General features: G+C 40.4%; 1 protein-coding gene across 2 annotated transcripts; it reads left to right on the forward strand.

Moving 5' to 3' along the window:
* The first annotated feature begins 1316 nt into the window (after positions 1–1316).
* Positions 1317–14526, forward strand: fcn2 (ficolin 2). Of its 2 annotated transcripts, XM_031892042.1 has the most exons (10): positions 1317–1431; positions 2644–2748; positions 3222–3275; positions 3486–3518; positions 5130–5149; positions 6508–6526; positions 8650–8777; positions 10392–10521; positions 11953–12087; positions 12987–14526. In XM_031892042.1, the coding sequence occupies exons 1-10, from the start codon at positions 1362–1364 to the stop codon at positions 13229–13231; spliced, it is 939 nt and encodes a 312-aa protein (XP_031747902.1). In that variant the 5' UTR covers positions 1317–1361; the 3' UTR covers positions 13232–14526. The 2 variants fall into 2 exon arrangements, with proteins under 2 accessions (XP_031747902.1, XP_012825139.1); XM_012969685.3 differs by lacking the exons at positions 5130–5149; positions 6508–6526.
* The last annotated feature ends 1196 nt before the right edge of the window (positions 14527–15722 follow it).

Genomic DNA, 15722 nt, shown 5'->3' on the forward strand with positions numbered 1-15722 from the left:
ATGGTCTAGGCCCCCCACCATGCCTGAGGGATCTGCTTCCTCTACAGTTACACCACTGTTCACTTCTGAGATATAATACTAGCAATGATTTACTCTCATTAGAGCCGACGGCACTTAATTAAAAGGAAATAGGTATATTTGGTCACTCATGAACTTAGATTACACATTGACATCCCTTTAGGGAACATTTTTTTTCAGTCTTCGACAATTGTTTCCTAGTCTTGGCAAACATAGCAAACTAGCAAATCCTGACAAATATGCCGAACTTTACTCATGTAGCTCTTTTTCTTTCCTTTCTTTTAAGAGATACAGTCCTTTTACACTGACCTGATCTGCAGCATCCTTAGGCCAAGGGCGCAGAATGCAGATGATCCGCTCTCATCCGCTTATTAATGTAGCGCCACTTACATGGCGTCACTCTCTGTGCAGCTATTCTGAGCAGATTTCTTCCTGGCAATACAAACATATGTATTTTTAGCCTGAAATCTACCCGGTGTAGTTGCACTCAGATTGACGCCATGTCTGAAAACTGCACAGAAGTCAAGTCTTCTAGAGGAAATGCTAAAACTCACTTATATAGAAAGCTCTCCAATCATGTTACACTTATTGTTGTGCCAAGCTCACCCCAGTCTGAGGTCATCACTGATAATGCCACAAAGCTTGGGTTGGACACAGGCAGAAAAGTCCCTTGCCAGGGCCTACTTTAAATCCTAGTCCAGATAATTAGAACCCTTAGGGGCAGATATATCAAAATGTGAGTTTTATACATAAAAACTCACCCATTTCTTCTTCATTACTATGGGATTTTTAGAAGCGTATTCACTATTTTACTATTGGATAAATATGGGGGAGTTTTTCTGTGGCAATCTGACATTTTGATAAATCTGCCCCTTAATGTCTTGGATAATGGAAGGAGGTGCTGAGATATTCCATAACTCTTTACAGAGATTGTACATAATTTCTTAATTCTTTTTATCAACTTAGTGATTAGATTTGATTCAGTATGAGGCCAAGTTTTTTTATGTAGGATTTTGTAAGTATCCATTTAAAAAATAAGGGATTTGGCAGACAGCAAAAATGTTCTCACTACACTATATAGATTTAAAATCCTTAACTGTACCTGTAACCATATGATAATTCACACCTGCAATGGTGGGAAAATAACCCTGAAAATATCAAGGGTAAATAAACATTGTAATTCCCAGAGGGCAGTAAATGTATTGGTACTGACTTTTAATGAGATTTCCATGGGTAATTAAATAAAAGGGAGGACTGGGAATAGGAGGGGCTGAAAGCGAATCTTATTACTGGCAACTCTTCTCTGCCAGAGTGTTACAGAGTGACAAAGGAACCTAACAGTTATGTGGGCAGTGGCGCTTTCTGTAATTTGGGTTGCAGTATCACTGGGAAAGGCTACAAACACCTGTCCAGGTAAGGGATCAATATACAGTACCTGCTACTAGGCTGCACCCCTCTACTGCTTTGATTTGGATTATTAACATAATTAATTTGCTGATTTCATTAATTATTACAACAATATAATATACAAAAGAAACATATAACCTCTAATATATATATATATATATATATATAGGGTTCTCAGGGATGTCATTAGTTATAAACAGTACTTATTGATGTCATGTGACTCACAGAAACTTGTTTATTATAATAATGCCCCCTATAATGATATCTGAAGTCCATAATACATTTCCAAGACCTATATAAAAGAACTCAGCCTGTGGTCTTGTGCCTTTATAATGTCATGGAACTCCTTGGTCTCTTCTAATAACTTTATATTTTATGATCAAGACTTGATTATTTGCTATATTAACTGAACATACTCTACATCTGTATCTATAATAACACAACATAAATTTCAAATAAATAAATTCTTATTACTATATCAACACAGATATCTATCTTTGTTGATATAGTCATTCATAGCTTACCATATCCAAAAAGCGAGTAATATGTTAGGCGTTAGAGTCGATTTGCCCTTACAAAAGCCATAGAAAAGATGACTCCTTGTGACCCTGTACACGTTATTTAACGGGGTTGTTCACCTGTGAGGTAACTTTTAGTATGACGTTGAGAGGGATACTCTGAGACAATTTGCAATTAGTCTTTAGTGTTTTGTTATTTTTAGAATTATTTCACTTCTTGCTCAGCCACTCTCCAGTTTGGAATTTTAGCAGCTATCTGGTTGCTATGGTCCAAATAACCTTAGCAGATCGATAAATGAATAGGAAAGGGGCTGAATGGAAACATAAGTTAAAAAAGTAAGAATAATAAAATTGTAGCCTCACAGAGCAATAGTTTTTTGGCTGCAGGGGTCAGTGACCCCCATTTAATAGCTGCAAAGAAGCAGGAGATAAAGGCAAATAATCGAAAAAAACTATAAAAAATAAATGATGTAGATCAGTTAAAAAGTTGCATAGAATCAGCCGTACTATAACATAATAAAAGCTAACTTAAAGGTGGACCACCTGGTATTTAGTGTAAGAAATATGACTACAATTGCTGTCTTCTAAGTGGCCCATACATGTAGCGGTGAGGCAAAAAGGTGAATATTGGCTATGCATAAGTACATAACATACCTGGGAATAAATGTCAGGCTTTTCCATTGTTCATATATATTCACAGAAGTGAAGGTTGTGGGAGTTGGAGAATCAGACAAGTTGTCCATCATCAGAGGATGCCCAGGCATCCCAGGTTCTCCTGGCCAAAAAGGAGAACAAGGGGAGAATGGTGAGTAAACAAATTATTCCTACCAGAAATTTCCTGATCGTGACAATACAACTACCTTAAATTAAATAAAATGTATTACGCTCTATGTCCTTGGGTCCAACCTAGTAAAGAGGCAAAGGGCTGGGCGAGTAATTAGCCACATCTTTACCCACAATGCAGTTTCCTTAATGTCATGTGACTTAATATCAGTGTAATTTTGCCCTCCCTCAAGATGTCTAAAAATATTAAGCATGCTGCGAGGTGTACATTTTGCAGCAACAAAGGCTCCTGTTTCCAACCCCTAGTTCTGGCTCTGATCCATGGTACCTGCCTTATGCTGGGCATCAAGATTTGGCTTTGCAGTTTTGGCTTTTTGGGCTCAATAAATGATGACTGTAATGGCAGCAAGTTTCAGGAGACATCTGCCACATCAATAGAAATTAGGGATAATTAAACAGTAGAAATGAACTTATATGTGCATGTTCATTCCATAGGGCGTGTGGGACCAGCCGGGCCTCCGGGGAAGATGGGACCACCAGGAATGAAAGGTTAGCCCAAAATAAATCAAAAAACAATTTAACATATAGAAAGTAAGATGTTCTGATAATATGCGTAGTCCGCTGTTGTACAGTCATTGGTGCATCTCCTATCAGTTAATTCAACGAGAGCCAATGGGTTTTTCTCAATACCTTTGTCTAATCACATGCTCCCTCTGGAATATACCACCATGTTTTTATACTGTATTTTTTTTATATCAGGGGCACCTGGTGAAAGCATAAAAGGAGAAAAAGGTGAGTGTTGTTATCTTTCTAATATAATATATATGTTACTAAGCAGTATATGCATAGAGGTGTGAAAAAAAAACACTTAAATGCAATTTACATTGCCATTGAAATACTACTGTAAGCCATACAGTACACTTCTGGATAATGGGTTTCTGGATTAAAGGGGTGGTTCACCTTTAAGTTGACTTTCAATATGTTAGAAATTGGCCCATAGACTTTTAATTATTTGCCTAATTCTTCTGATTCTTTCCAGCTTAGAAATGGGGGTCACTGACCCCCGCAGCCAAAAAACTATTGCTCTGTGAGGCTGCAACTGCAACTTTATTGTCATTGTTACCATTTATTACTTATGTTTCTGTTACAGACATCTCCTATTCATATTCCCATCTCTCATTCAAACCACTCTAGATTGCTAAGGTAATTTAAACCCTAGCAACCAGTAACTTCTGCAATTCCAAACTGCTGAACAAGAATTAAAAAAATGTAATAATGAAGACCAATTGCAAATTGTCATAGAATATTACTCCCTACATCATATTAGATATTAACTCAAAGGTGACCAACCCTCTTAATAGATCCTATGCCTGTATTTATAAAGCGGTAGAATTATATATATATATATTTTTTGGTTATTCATATTGTAAGGATTACAACACATCTGTATATACCCAACATGGATTTTATGCCCACTTTTCTGTTTTTCAGATGCAAAATATTTTTTTGGGTTGCTTTTTATAAATGTCACAGTAAACTATTTCTTACACAGTCTTCATTCTCACTCTTTACTGCTTATTCTGACCTTTAGGTATTAAGCCAACCCTTTAAGGTTCAGCATTTAGGGAAGGCCCCCATTAACTTGTTCCAAGAATATCTAGGGCTGCTTAAATGTGTTCACACCAAAACTACAGACTGGGCTTTCAGGTATATTTAGGAAAACAAATTCTCCACCAAATCATACCCTTGCTGTCCTTCAGGCTGCTCCATGCTCAAATCACTACTTAGGACCCCCTAGGATGTTTAGGCCCACAGGTTGGGAACCACTGCCATACAGACTCTGCAATCTAATATATTAAATTTATAAGAACTATAGGGTTTTGGGTGGGGGTATGTCAGTGATACTGAGCCCCTAGAATGGTTTTGAGGAAATCTTGACCTTCTCTAATGGTGGAATTCCAGTTTTCTTTTAAAAAATGAATATTCAGATTCCCGACATTGTAGAATGAGCATAGAATAGTTTACAGAATCTGACTTGTTGCTAGGCCCCAAGTGCCAAACTGAGCCTCCATGATCCGTGTAAAAAGATAATAATTTAGGCATAGACAAGAGGTAGCTACAAATATAGCCAAAAGGTCAGGCAATAAGGGATAGTCTTTTTGCAGGACCAACTAGCTGAAAATTGTCAATTTTGGTATGTTAATATTGTTTTATCAAACAGCTAGATCAGTGGACTTTGACAACCCTTGTGGGTCAAATCATACATAAGCCATACAACTAACAATTTATACAAAGGAATAATCTCAAATCAGAATTGTATAAATACAACGGAAAATATAATGAAATAATAATAATTAATGAAGGCACAGTGGTCCTTTAACAGACTTTTACATTTCCCAACAGGAGACAAAGGTGACAGTGGGAGACTTACATAGTACATAGTAAGTTGGGTTGAAAAAAGACATACGTCCATCAAGTTCAACCATAATGCCTATACCTAACCTGCCTAACTACAAGTTGATCCAGAGGAAGGCAAAAAACCCCATCTGAAGCCTCTCTAATTTGCCTCAGAGGGGAAAAAATTCCTTCCTGACTCCAAGATGGCAATCGGACCAGTCCCTGTATCAACTTGTACTAAGAGCTATCTCCCATAACCGTGTATTCCCTCACTTGCTAAGAATCCATCCAGCCCCTTCTTAAAGCTATATAATGTATCAGCCAGTACGACTGATTCGGGGAGGGAATTCCACAACTTCACAGCTCTCACTGTAAAAAATCCTTTCCGAATATTTAAATGGAACCTCCCTTCTTCTAAACGGAGTGGGTGCCCTCGTGTCCGTTGGAAGGACCTACTGGTAAATAAAACATTAGAGAGGTTATTATATGATCCCCTTATATATTTATACATAGTTATCATGTCACCTCTTAAGCGCCTCTTCTCCAGTGTAAACAGACCCAACTTGGCCAGTCTTTCTTCATAACCGAGACTTTCCATACCCTTTACCAGCTTAGTTGCCCTTCTCTGGACCCTCTCTAGCTCAATAATGTCCCGTTTGAGCACTGGAGACCAAAACTGAACAGCATATTCTAGATGGGGCCTTACCAGTGCTCTGTAAAGGGGAAGAATAACCCCCTCCTCCCGTGAATCTATACCCCTTTTAATACAGCTCAGAACCTTGTTTGCCCTTGCAGCTGCTGCCTGGCATTGCTTGCTACAGCCAAGTTTATTATCTACAAGGACTCCAAGATCCTTCTCCATTATGGATTTGCCTAGTGCAGTCCCATTAAGGTTATACGGGGCTTGCATATTTTTACATCCCAGGTGCATGACCTTACATTTATCCACATTAAATCTCATCTGCCACTTAGCTGCCCAGATTGCCAGTTGGTCAAGATCCTGCTGCAGGGATGTCACATCCTGGATAGAATTGACTGGTCTGCAGAGTTTTGTGTCATCTGCAAACACTGATACATTACTCATAATACCCTCCCCTAAGTCATTTATGAACAAATTAAACAAAAGTGGACCCAGTACAGAACCCTGAGGGACCCCACTGAGAACCTTACTCCAAGTAGAGAATGTGCCATTAACAACCACCCTCTGTACCCGATCCTGTAGCCAGTTTTCTATCCATGTGCAAACGACTTCACTAAGACCAATAGACCTTAGCTTAGAAAGCAGTCGTTTGTGGGGAACGGTATCAAATGCTTTGGCAAAATCCAAATAGATTATATCTACTGCATCCCCACTGTCCAGCTTCTTACTTACCTCATCATAAAAAGACTTGACTCATTATATGGTAAGTGAAGAATTTGTGCAATCCATGAATTGTCCCAGTGCCTATAGATGGCTAGACTGGGCAAAGATCTGCTCCTTTGCTTGAGTTGAACGAGCTGATCGGGGTTGTTCAACTGGAAAATCCCATTGACTTAGGACCCCATAGAGCTGTGGGTGCTGTTGTCTTCCAAAAAGCCTGCACGGGCCTTCAAATGACCAGATCCACACATTTTGGCCAACAAATCGGGTGGCTAGATTAGGCAATGATCTGATCTTTTGGTGATCTTGTCAAACGTGTATCTAAAAGTCCCCATACATGGGCCGACTATAGCTGCCGATATCGGTCCCATGGACCGATTCGGCAGCTAATCAGCCCGTGTATGGGCAGAACAGAGCGGCCTGGACGAAATTGGCCTGAAATTGGGCAGATCTCGATCGGCCAGGTTAGAAAATCCTGTCGGATCGGGGACTGCATCGGCTCGTTGATGCAGTCCCCGAACTGACTGCCCCATGGCCGCAAATATTTTTTTTCAAGCCACTTGCTACCCGATATCGCCCACCCATAGGTGGGGATATCGGGTGAAGATCCGCTCGCTTGGCGACAGTAGTGTATAGTGTCGCTTGGTGACAGTATAGTGTATGGGGACCTTAACTGTGTATAGCTGTCTTTCTAGTGCTATGCTGTTAGAACCCATAGTATTGTGCTGGACAGGGCCGATATCTGTAATCATGAGGCCCCATACTACTAAGCTATCAGGGACCCCCTTGGTGGTGGCTATCTTGCTGCCAACAAGTAAAATGTGGCTACAGTAAAACCCTGCCCATGATCCACCCACCCCCTTCAAGAAATCAATGCACTTATTTAGCATGAACTGGTACATTAGCTGCAGGGTACATTTATAGCCCTAACATTTCCACCAATGGCTGATCTGCAGTAAGTTTTTAATTATTAAACAAGCTGGGGGCCACTTTGTGACTACATAAGTTTGCTTAGCACCTGTCCTGCTCTAATCAATGGTTAAAAATGCAAGTATTTTAAAGTAATTCACATACAACGCACTGCAGCCCTGTGCTGGTAAATCTGGTGTGTTTGATTTAGAAATTCTACTATCGTTTATATAAACAAGCTGCTGTGTAGCCATGGGGGCAGCCATGTAAACCGGAAAAAGGGAGAATAGGCACAGCAGATAACAGATAAGTCATGTAGAATACAATGGAATTTTATCTGTTATCTACTTAGTAACCAGTGCCTATAAACTATAGTAGAGTTTTTGAAACAAACACAGAACTTTTACCAGTACAGGGCAACAATATACAGTATTATATTTTAAGTACATTTTCATTTCTTGGTGTTACTGTTCCTTTAAGGCAGTGATCCCCAACCAGTGGCTCGGGGACAACATGTTGCTCACCAACCCCTGGGATGTTGCTCCCAGTGCCCCCAAACCAGGGAGTTATTTTTGAATTCCTGACTTGGGGGCAAGTTTTGGTTGAATAAAAACAAGATTTCCAACCAAATAAAGCCCCCTGTAAGCTGATAGGGTGCATAGAGGCCCCTAATAGCCAATCACAGCCCTTATTTGGCTCCTCCATGAACTTTTATGGTGCTTGTGTTGCTCCCCAAGTCTTTTTACATTTGACTGTGGCTCACGAGTAAGAAAGGTGGGGGATCCCGGCTCTAAGGCACAGGGCCCGATTCACTAAAGTCCGAAATAAGGAGTGCTATTTATAGCATGCGATAAAAATCTTATCACTTCTTATTTTTCGCTCGATTCACTAAAAGGACACTTGTCATAATTAAGAAGCAATGTTCTTGGCGTTATTTATCTTGCGACGATATATTTTCAAGCAACGTGCTGCGTAATATGTTGCTTGAAAATATGTTGTCGCAAGATAAATAACGCCAAGAACATCGCTTCTTAATTATGACAAGTGTCCTTTTAGTGAATCGAACGAAAAATAAGAAGTGATAAGATTTTTAACGCATGCTATAAATAGCACTCCTTATTTCGGACTTTAGTGAATCGGGCCCATAGTGTTGTAGAACAAATGTCACAGCTCCCTATAGCTGCTTGACAGGGCTCTGTGGAATAACTCTCTAAAATACCAATGCTCATTCTTGCTATTCTGGTCATTATCTCTCAGCTGCAAAGAACTGCAAGGAACTCTTGGACCAGGGAGAAATTCTGACCGACTGGTATACAATATACCCAGAGAATACTCAGCCAATGAAGGTGCTGTGTGATATGCACACTGATGGAGGAGGATGGATTGTAAGCCAATATATACTGCTTGTACCTGCTCTGTGCCTTTTGCCCTTAAAGGAAATCTATACCCCCAGAATGAATGCTTAATCAACAGATAGTTCATATTATATTAAGTGACCTATTAAAGAGCCTTACCATACTGGAATATATATATATATATATCAGTAAATGTTGCCCTTTTACATCTTTTACCTTGAGCCACCCTTTTGTAACGGGCTGTGTGCTCCCCTCAGAGATCACATGTCAGGAAATAATGCAGCTCTAACTGTAATGGAAAGTAGTGTGCGAGTAAAAGACAGAACTGTGTCCATTAATTGGCTGATGTGACCTAACGTATATGTGCCTTGGCTTGTTTGTGTGCAACATGAATCGTATGATCCCAGGGAGCAATCCATAGTACTTAAAATGACAATTTTCTATTTAGAATTCCCCAATGGCACATTGATATAGGATCCCTTATCCGGAAACCCGTTATTCAGAGAGTTCCGAATTACAGAAAGGCCATCTCCCATAGACTCCATTATAAGCACATAATTCTAATTCTTAAAAATGATTTCCTTTTTCTCTAATAATAAAACAGAACCTTGTACTTGATCCCAACTAAGGTATAATTACCCCTTATTGTGGGCAGAACAGTCCTATTGGGTTTATTTAATGGTTAAATGATTCCCTTTTCTCTGTAATAATAAAACAGTACCTGTACTTGATCCCAACTAAGATATAATTACCCCTTATTGGGGCAGAACAGCCCTATTGGGTTTATTTAATGGTTAAATGTTTCCCTTTTCTCTGTAATAATAAAACAGTACCTGTACTTGATCCCAACTAAGATATAATTACCCCTTATTGGGGGCAGAACAGCCCTATTGGGTTTATTTAATGGTTAAATGATTCCCTTTTCTCTGTAATAATAAAACAGTACCTGTACTTGATCCCAACTAAGATATAATTACCCCTTATTGGGGCAGACCAGCCCTATTGGGTTTATTTAATGGTTAAATGATTCCCTTTTCTCTCTAATAATAAAACAGAACCTGTACTTGATCCCAACTAAGATGTTTAAAAAAGGTATGGAGATCCAAATTACGGAAAGATTCCTTATCTGGAAAGCCCCAGCTCCCGAGCATTCCGCATAACAGGTCCTATTGCTATTTTTATAAAAATTATTTATTTAGACGAAGCAGGGTCTTACATATGAGTTGTTTTATGCAATATATTTTTATAGACACCTACATTGTATTTCACAGTTGTTTAATTACTAGAGTTGTTAAGGGCAATGTAATAAAAGTCCTTTTAACCTATAAGTCATCGGGTAGAAAACAAATATCTAATTGCTATGGGTTCCAAGACTAACTCTTCCGCTCAAAACTAGAAGCTTAACCTAACTTGGCTTTCTTTGCTCAAGCAACAGTCCCATCCAATGGCAAAAGATGCCAGGCAAAGTAGTGTCTTTACAACTGGCATATAACCCTTATTGTAAAGTTGGGGCCAATTTAGGTCTAGGCCATTCCCTACTGAAGCAACCATTCCCTACTGTGCCTCCCTACACTGGCATTCAATGCAATGTGAATAGGTAAAACTTTCCTCTAACAAAAGACACTCCCCAACCCTTCACTTTAGGTTTTCCAGAGGCGTTGGGATGGATCAGTAAATTTCAACCGTGATTGGAATTCCTACAAGACGGGGTTTGGAAACCGCCTGAATGAGTTCTGGTTGGGGAATGAAAATCTTTATGAACTGACATCATCAGGTAATAATTACTTCACCTGGCTACTGCCCTATAGGATAGTGGTTATATACTCAGCTATGAATTACTGCATCATGTTAAAATGTCACTATGACTCCACTGGTTACTTTTAATGAAGTGAAGCATTTAAAACAATATAAAAAATGCTTCTAAGAAGATGTTAATGACTCCAACTAGCACACATCTCCATTATTCACTGACTGTCTGGCTACATCCTTCTTTTTCCCATATTTAGCCTTCCCTGTGTTGGTGAAAAGCCTTACTGAGGGTGTGGCCTAATGACCTATAGTCTGCTGTTATCTGGGTTAATTAGCCTACTGCCTGTATGTGGCCCATGGGGTAGTAGGGGGCAGAACACACCCAAATATGTTATCCCAAACATATCCCATGATCCACTTTTTTCAGGGGCTATGAATCTAGACCAGTGCTGTCCAACTGGCGGCCCGCAAACCTTCTCTGTGTGGCCCCCCACCTGTCTGGCTGCTTTGATGGCTTACCTTTGTGTAAGCTTTAAATTGTATCAGTACTGGCCCCCTGCATGGTTAACACCTCAGATTTAGGCTGTAAACCCCCTGTATTGTTTAAAAATGTAATCCCCTGTGTTGTTTACACCTTTTAATCCCTGCATTATTCACCCCCTGCAGTGTTCACACCTCAGGCTCAGGCTGTAATCACCCACATTGTTCACCTGTTCACACCTCAGACAGACTGTAGGAGCAGTAGAAACCCACAAATAAACCTTCCACACTATAAAAAGAACATATACTGTGGTGGTACTTCAATTAAAAAGTTTTTTTTAATATATAGTTATTGTGCATACTGTAGGAGCAATGCCAGCATTGCGTCACTGTAGGCTGCCTGTGTGTGCCATACTCTGCCTGCCCTATGCTGCCTGTATGTGCCATACACACAGGCAGCATAGGACAGGCAGAGTTTGGCACACACAGGCAGGGTAGGGAAGGCAGAGTATGGCACACACAGGCAGGGAATGGCAGGCAGAGTATGGCACACACAGACAGCATAGGGCAGGCAGAGTATGGCACACACAGGCAGGGTAGGGAAGGCAGAGTATGGCAGGTTTTTGCTGTACTACCACCATTAATATGGCTATGGTCATGCGATAACATGGGTGTGGTTTCAAGCGGGTGTGGTTTTAAAAAGGGGAGTGGTCAAAACTAGCTTCCATTATCGGCCGTCCACCATGGAGGTCGGAAAAACTCCGGCCCTCGGTACCACAGAAGTTGGACAGCACTGATCTAGACCATTTGAAAGAATGCATCAGTCTGGGTGGTGGCCCTGAGACCAGTACATACTGATGCCAGAAAATACAGGTAATAGGAACTCTCTGTAGTATTTGCACAGTATTAGTGCCAGGACTCAGGAGAGAAAAACATAGATATTTCAAACTTATAACTGCTTTGCCTCTCTTCGTAGGCACATGGGAACTGCGTATCGAACTACAAGACTTTGAAAATGTGAACTATTTTGTTATATACTCTTCCTTCAAACTCTTAGGAGAGGCTGACAAGTACAAATTATTGCTTGGAAACCTTAAGGAAGGTAACATAGGTAAGAGAAAGCAAGGCTCAAGCACCCTTGATATTAATGCAAATAAACTACCTGTACTGCTGATGGCATAAATAGATGTAACTTGCCCCATAACAAATTCAATTTAGGGCCCCCAAATTTTTGTAATTTGACTTATTTTACCACAATATATTTTAATGACTTCATAATTAGGGCCTTATTGGGCCCTCTACACTCCTAGGCCCCCCTGCAACCACATGGTCTGGTTTTTAAAGGGGCCGTCCTGTTCAAAATTGTCTGCCTAGTTTTCAACATTGAGAAATCTGGACAGAAACTGACTCAATTGCATCTAAGTGATGCAATAACTCTGCCCTTTATGGCATAACAACTCCCCCTCCACCCCAACATCATCACGTGGAAATTTTACATGTCTTACAGTGGATGCTGTGGGTCAAATACTAACTAACGAGTACAAAAGACCAACTGCAAGATGAACTTACCCTCTAAACTCTACAGGGATGCCACTAGTGATGTGCGGGTCAACAACAAGTCCACCTAACCTGTCCAGTTCCAACCCGACCTGGCAGTCCACCTTTGTTTATAGACCTGAATCCAACCTGCCCCATCTCTGATGTCACAAAAGGGGCAGGGCAACCCACCGCAACTCGCAAATCTTGTGCGAATGTTGGCCAGAACCTGCCCGATCTATGGGTTTTGGGCCGGCCCAAACATCACTAGGTGCCACTACTGTACCCATACCAGTTTACTATATATTCTGTAATTGACTATCTAGCTTGTTATCTGTCTCTAGGCTACATCCTAATCTTTGCATTTATACTGCACTTAAACTCACTAGGAAGTAGATGGATATGCTTTGTTAAGAAGCACTACTGAACTGTTCTATAATATTGTGTTTTATGGCAACCTGTATATTTGCCTAGGGAATTCCATGGATGTTCATGTTAACATGCCGTTCTCCACCTTGGACAATGACGTGAGTCCAGGCAAATGTGTTGCAAAGTACAAAGGAGGCTGGTGGTACAACGACTGTCATCATGCCAACCTGAATGGACCGTATCTGCCGGGACAGCACTCTTCTTACGCTGATGGTATCAACTGGGCTTCTGGCAAAGGCTATCACTACTCCTATAAACACTCTGAGATGAAGATTAGACCTGTTATGTGAGGCAGTTGGTGACTGTATCACCCTCACATTAAATAGAGAAGCTTTCATGCACTAACATAGGGCTAGCTTGTGCCAAGCCACAAACGTCTTTTACCTTCCCACTAAATTTTATTGCAGTAGGAAACTTTGGGCGGCTTCGGAAAACGAAGCATTGTGCACGCCTTCCCACCGGTGATTTACTTTATTCCTGGTGGGAAGGTATTTTGGGGAAATTATCACCCATGGTAGCCAAGATTTAACGTGAGCAACAAATCTCCCCGTGGGCCATGGCCCTTAGGCTAGGACTTACAATCTTCTCCCTTTGACTACTGGTGAACTCATTAGTGACTATAACTGAGGCTGAGTCAATAGTTATTAAAGGGGTTGTTCTCCTTAAAACACTTTTACATTTTAACAGTGGTATTCTAAAACAAATTTCAATTGGTCTTTAACTTTTAAGTTTTTGAATTGCTTACACTTTTTATGTGCAGCTGTCAGACTTGCAATTTTAACATCTATCCGGTTGCAATGGTTTAATTACCTTAGCAACCAGGCAGCTGAGTGGAGAAAGAAATGGAAGAGGACGCGAAGAGAAATATATGCAATACAGGTATCGTACCCCTTATCCGGAAACCCGTTATCCAGAAAGCTCCGAATTACGGAAAGCCCGTCTCCCATAGACTCCATTATAAGCAAATAATTCAGAATTTTAAAACTGATTTCCTTTTTTTATGTAGAAATAAAACAGAACCTTGTAATTGATCTCAACTAAGATATAAATAATCCTTATTGGATGCAAAACAATCCTATTGGGTTTAATTAATGTTTTATAAATTTTTTAGTAGACTTAAGGTGTGGAGATCTAAATTATGGAAAGACCTCTTATCCGGAATACCCTTGGTCCAGAGCATTCTGATTAATGGGTCCTATACCTGTATATGTATGTATGTATGTATAATGAAATAGTGAAAGTCACAGTCAACCTGTTTTAGCTGCTGGAGTCAATGACCCCAACAACCAGGAAGCATTTTCTGTAGCAGGCCAGGAAGAGGTAGAACAAAAGGGAAATCATTTGAAAACCATAATAATAAAGACCAGTTGAAAAGTTGTTTATGAAAGGTCCATCCATAACTTACCAATAGTTTATATAAACACGTTATTAAACAAGTAACTCACAATTAAGTCTTTAATCACTTGTTCTTATGCACACCCCTCTCAGCTATGTCTTTAAAATATCTAAAACAACAATGGTGAGATTTGATTCCCTTGGGCACCTTGGTTTTAAATGAAGAAATAAAGACCGTTTTTTAGCAGACTCTGCTTGTCCGGTGTGCTTGATGTTCCTTTAACAATAATTTGAGATTTGATTCCCTTTAGCTACAAAAGCATTACTGAGTTGGGCACTGATATTGTGGATAAGGCCTAGCTCACAGCCTGTATTCCAATTCATCCTATGTGTATTTAGTTTGATTGAGCTCCATGCAAGGCAGTCAGATTCTTCCACTGCCTTTTCAGCAAACCTATTCTGTAGGACCTGGCTTTCTGCATGTGGGCATTAGGGCCAGAACTAGAGGTAGGCAGAAGAGGCACCGGCCTAGGGCGCAATGGTGGGGGGCCCCAAGCCAGGTACCTAGCCCGGGATCTTTTACCCCCGCTACAGCTACCTACCCAGGGTGGGTGGGAGGTGGCAGCTGGGTTGCATTGGGCACCCGCCCCCACCAATCTATACAACTGACATTATGCATTCTAGTAGTGCTCTCTTGGTATCTGCCAGACCCAGACTTTTCCATCAGACTGCCAGATAGTGAAATGCTATTTATCGCTCAAGAAAAAGTGTTACCACTGCTCCAACATCCTTGCCCTTTATATCAACTCAGGCGATGCTTGGCAGTGCATAGAGTGATGTTAGCTTTTCTTGCCATGGGAGGAGCCATTCATATTGAAACAGGGCTAAATCCCTTCCATATTAAAAGTAACAGCAGGAAAGGACTAGCCTAGTTCAAAGGACACATTTCCCAAGATAATTGGAAAGATAAGAAAAAGAGGTGCCAACCTATGAAAAATATAACTGAAGGTCCATAGCACACATGTTGTATCATCTGACAGCTGTGAAGCATCTGATTATAGTCATTCAGGCTATAGTTCACTTCAATGGAATACACCTGTTATTGACAGTTAAAGGTGGATTGCATCAAGCTAAAATAATGCCTGGATGTCAACAATTGGGTGCTTTTCTGCCAGCTGAAAATGGATGCCCTCTTCACCAGAAGAAAAATGCCAGTTTTATCTAATCTGCATCCTGTTCTGTAAGTGTCAATGCTTACACAAGGAAAAATTCAGTCCTAAAAACATGCAGGGAAATATTCTGGTGCATTGCCAAGAAATGTGCACTAATCGGCACACCACTGACCTATGTTTAGCCATGCAGAATTCATACAACTATTAATATGAGGCAACCATAATGCTGACTGAATTCTGTTGTTGGGTAGAGAGGGATGCCATGATAGAGGAC

This window comes from Xenopus tropicalis, chromosome 8 (assembly GCF_000004195.4).
Source record: "Xenopus tropicalis strain Nigerian chromosome 8, UCB_Xtro_10.0, whole genome shotgun sequence".
NCBI classification, from domain to species: domain Eukaryota; kingdom Metazoa; phylum Chordata; class Amphibia; order Anura; family Pipidae; genus Xenopus; species Xenopus tropicalis.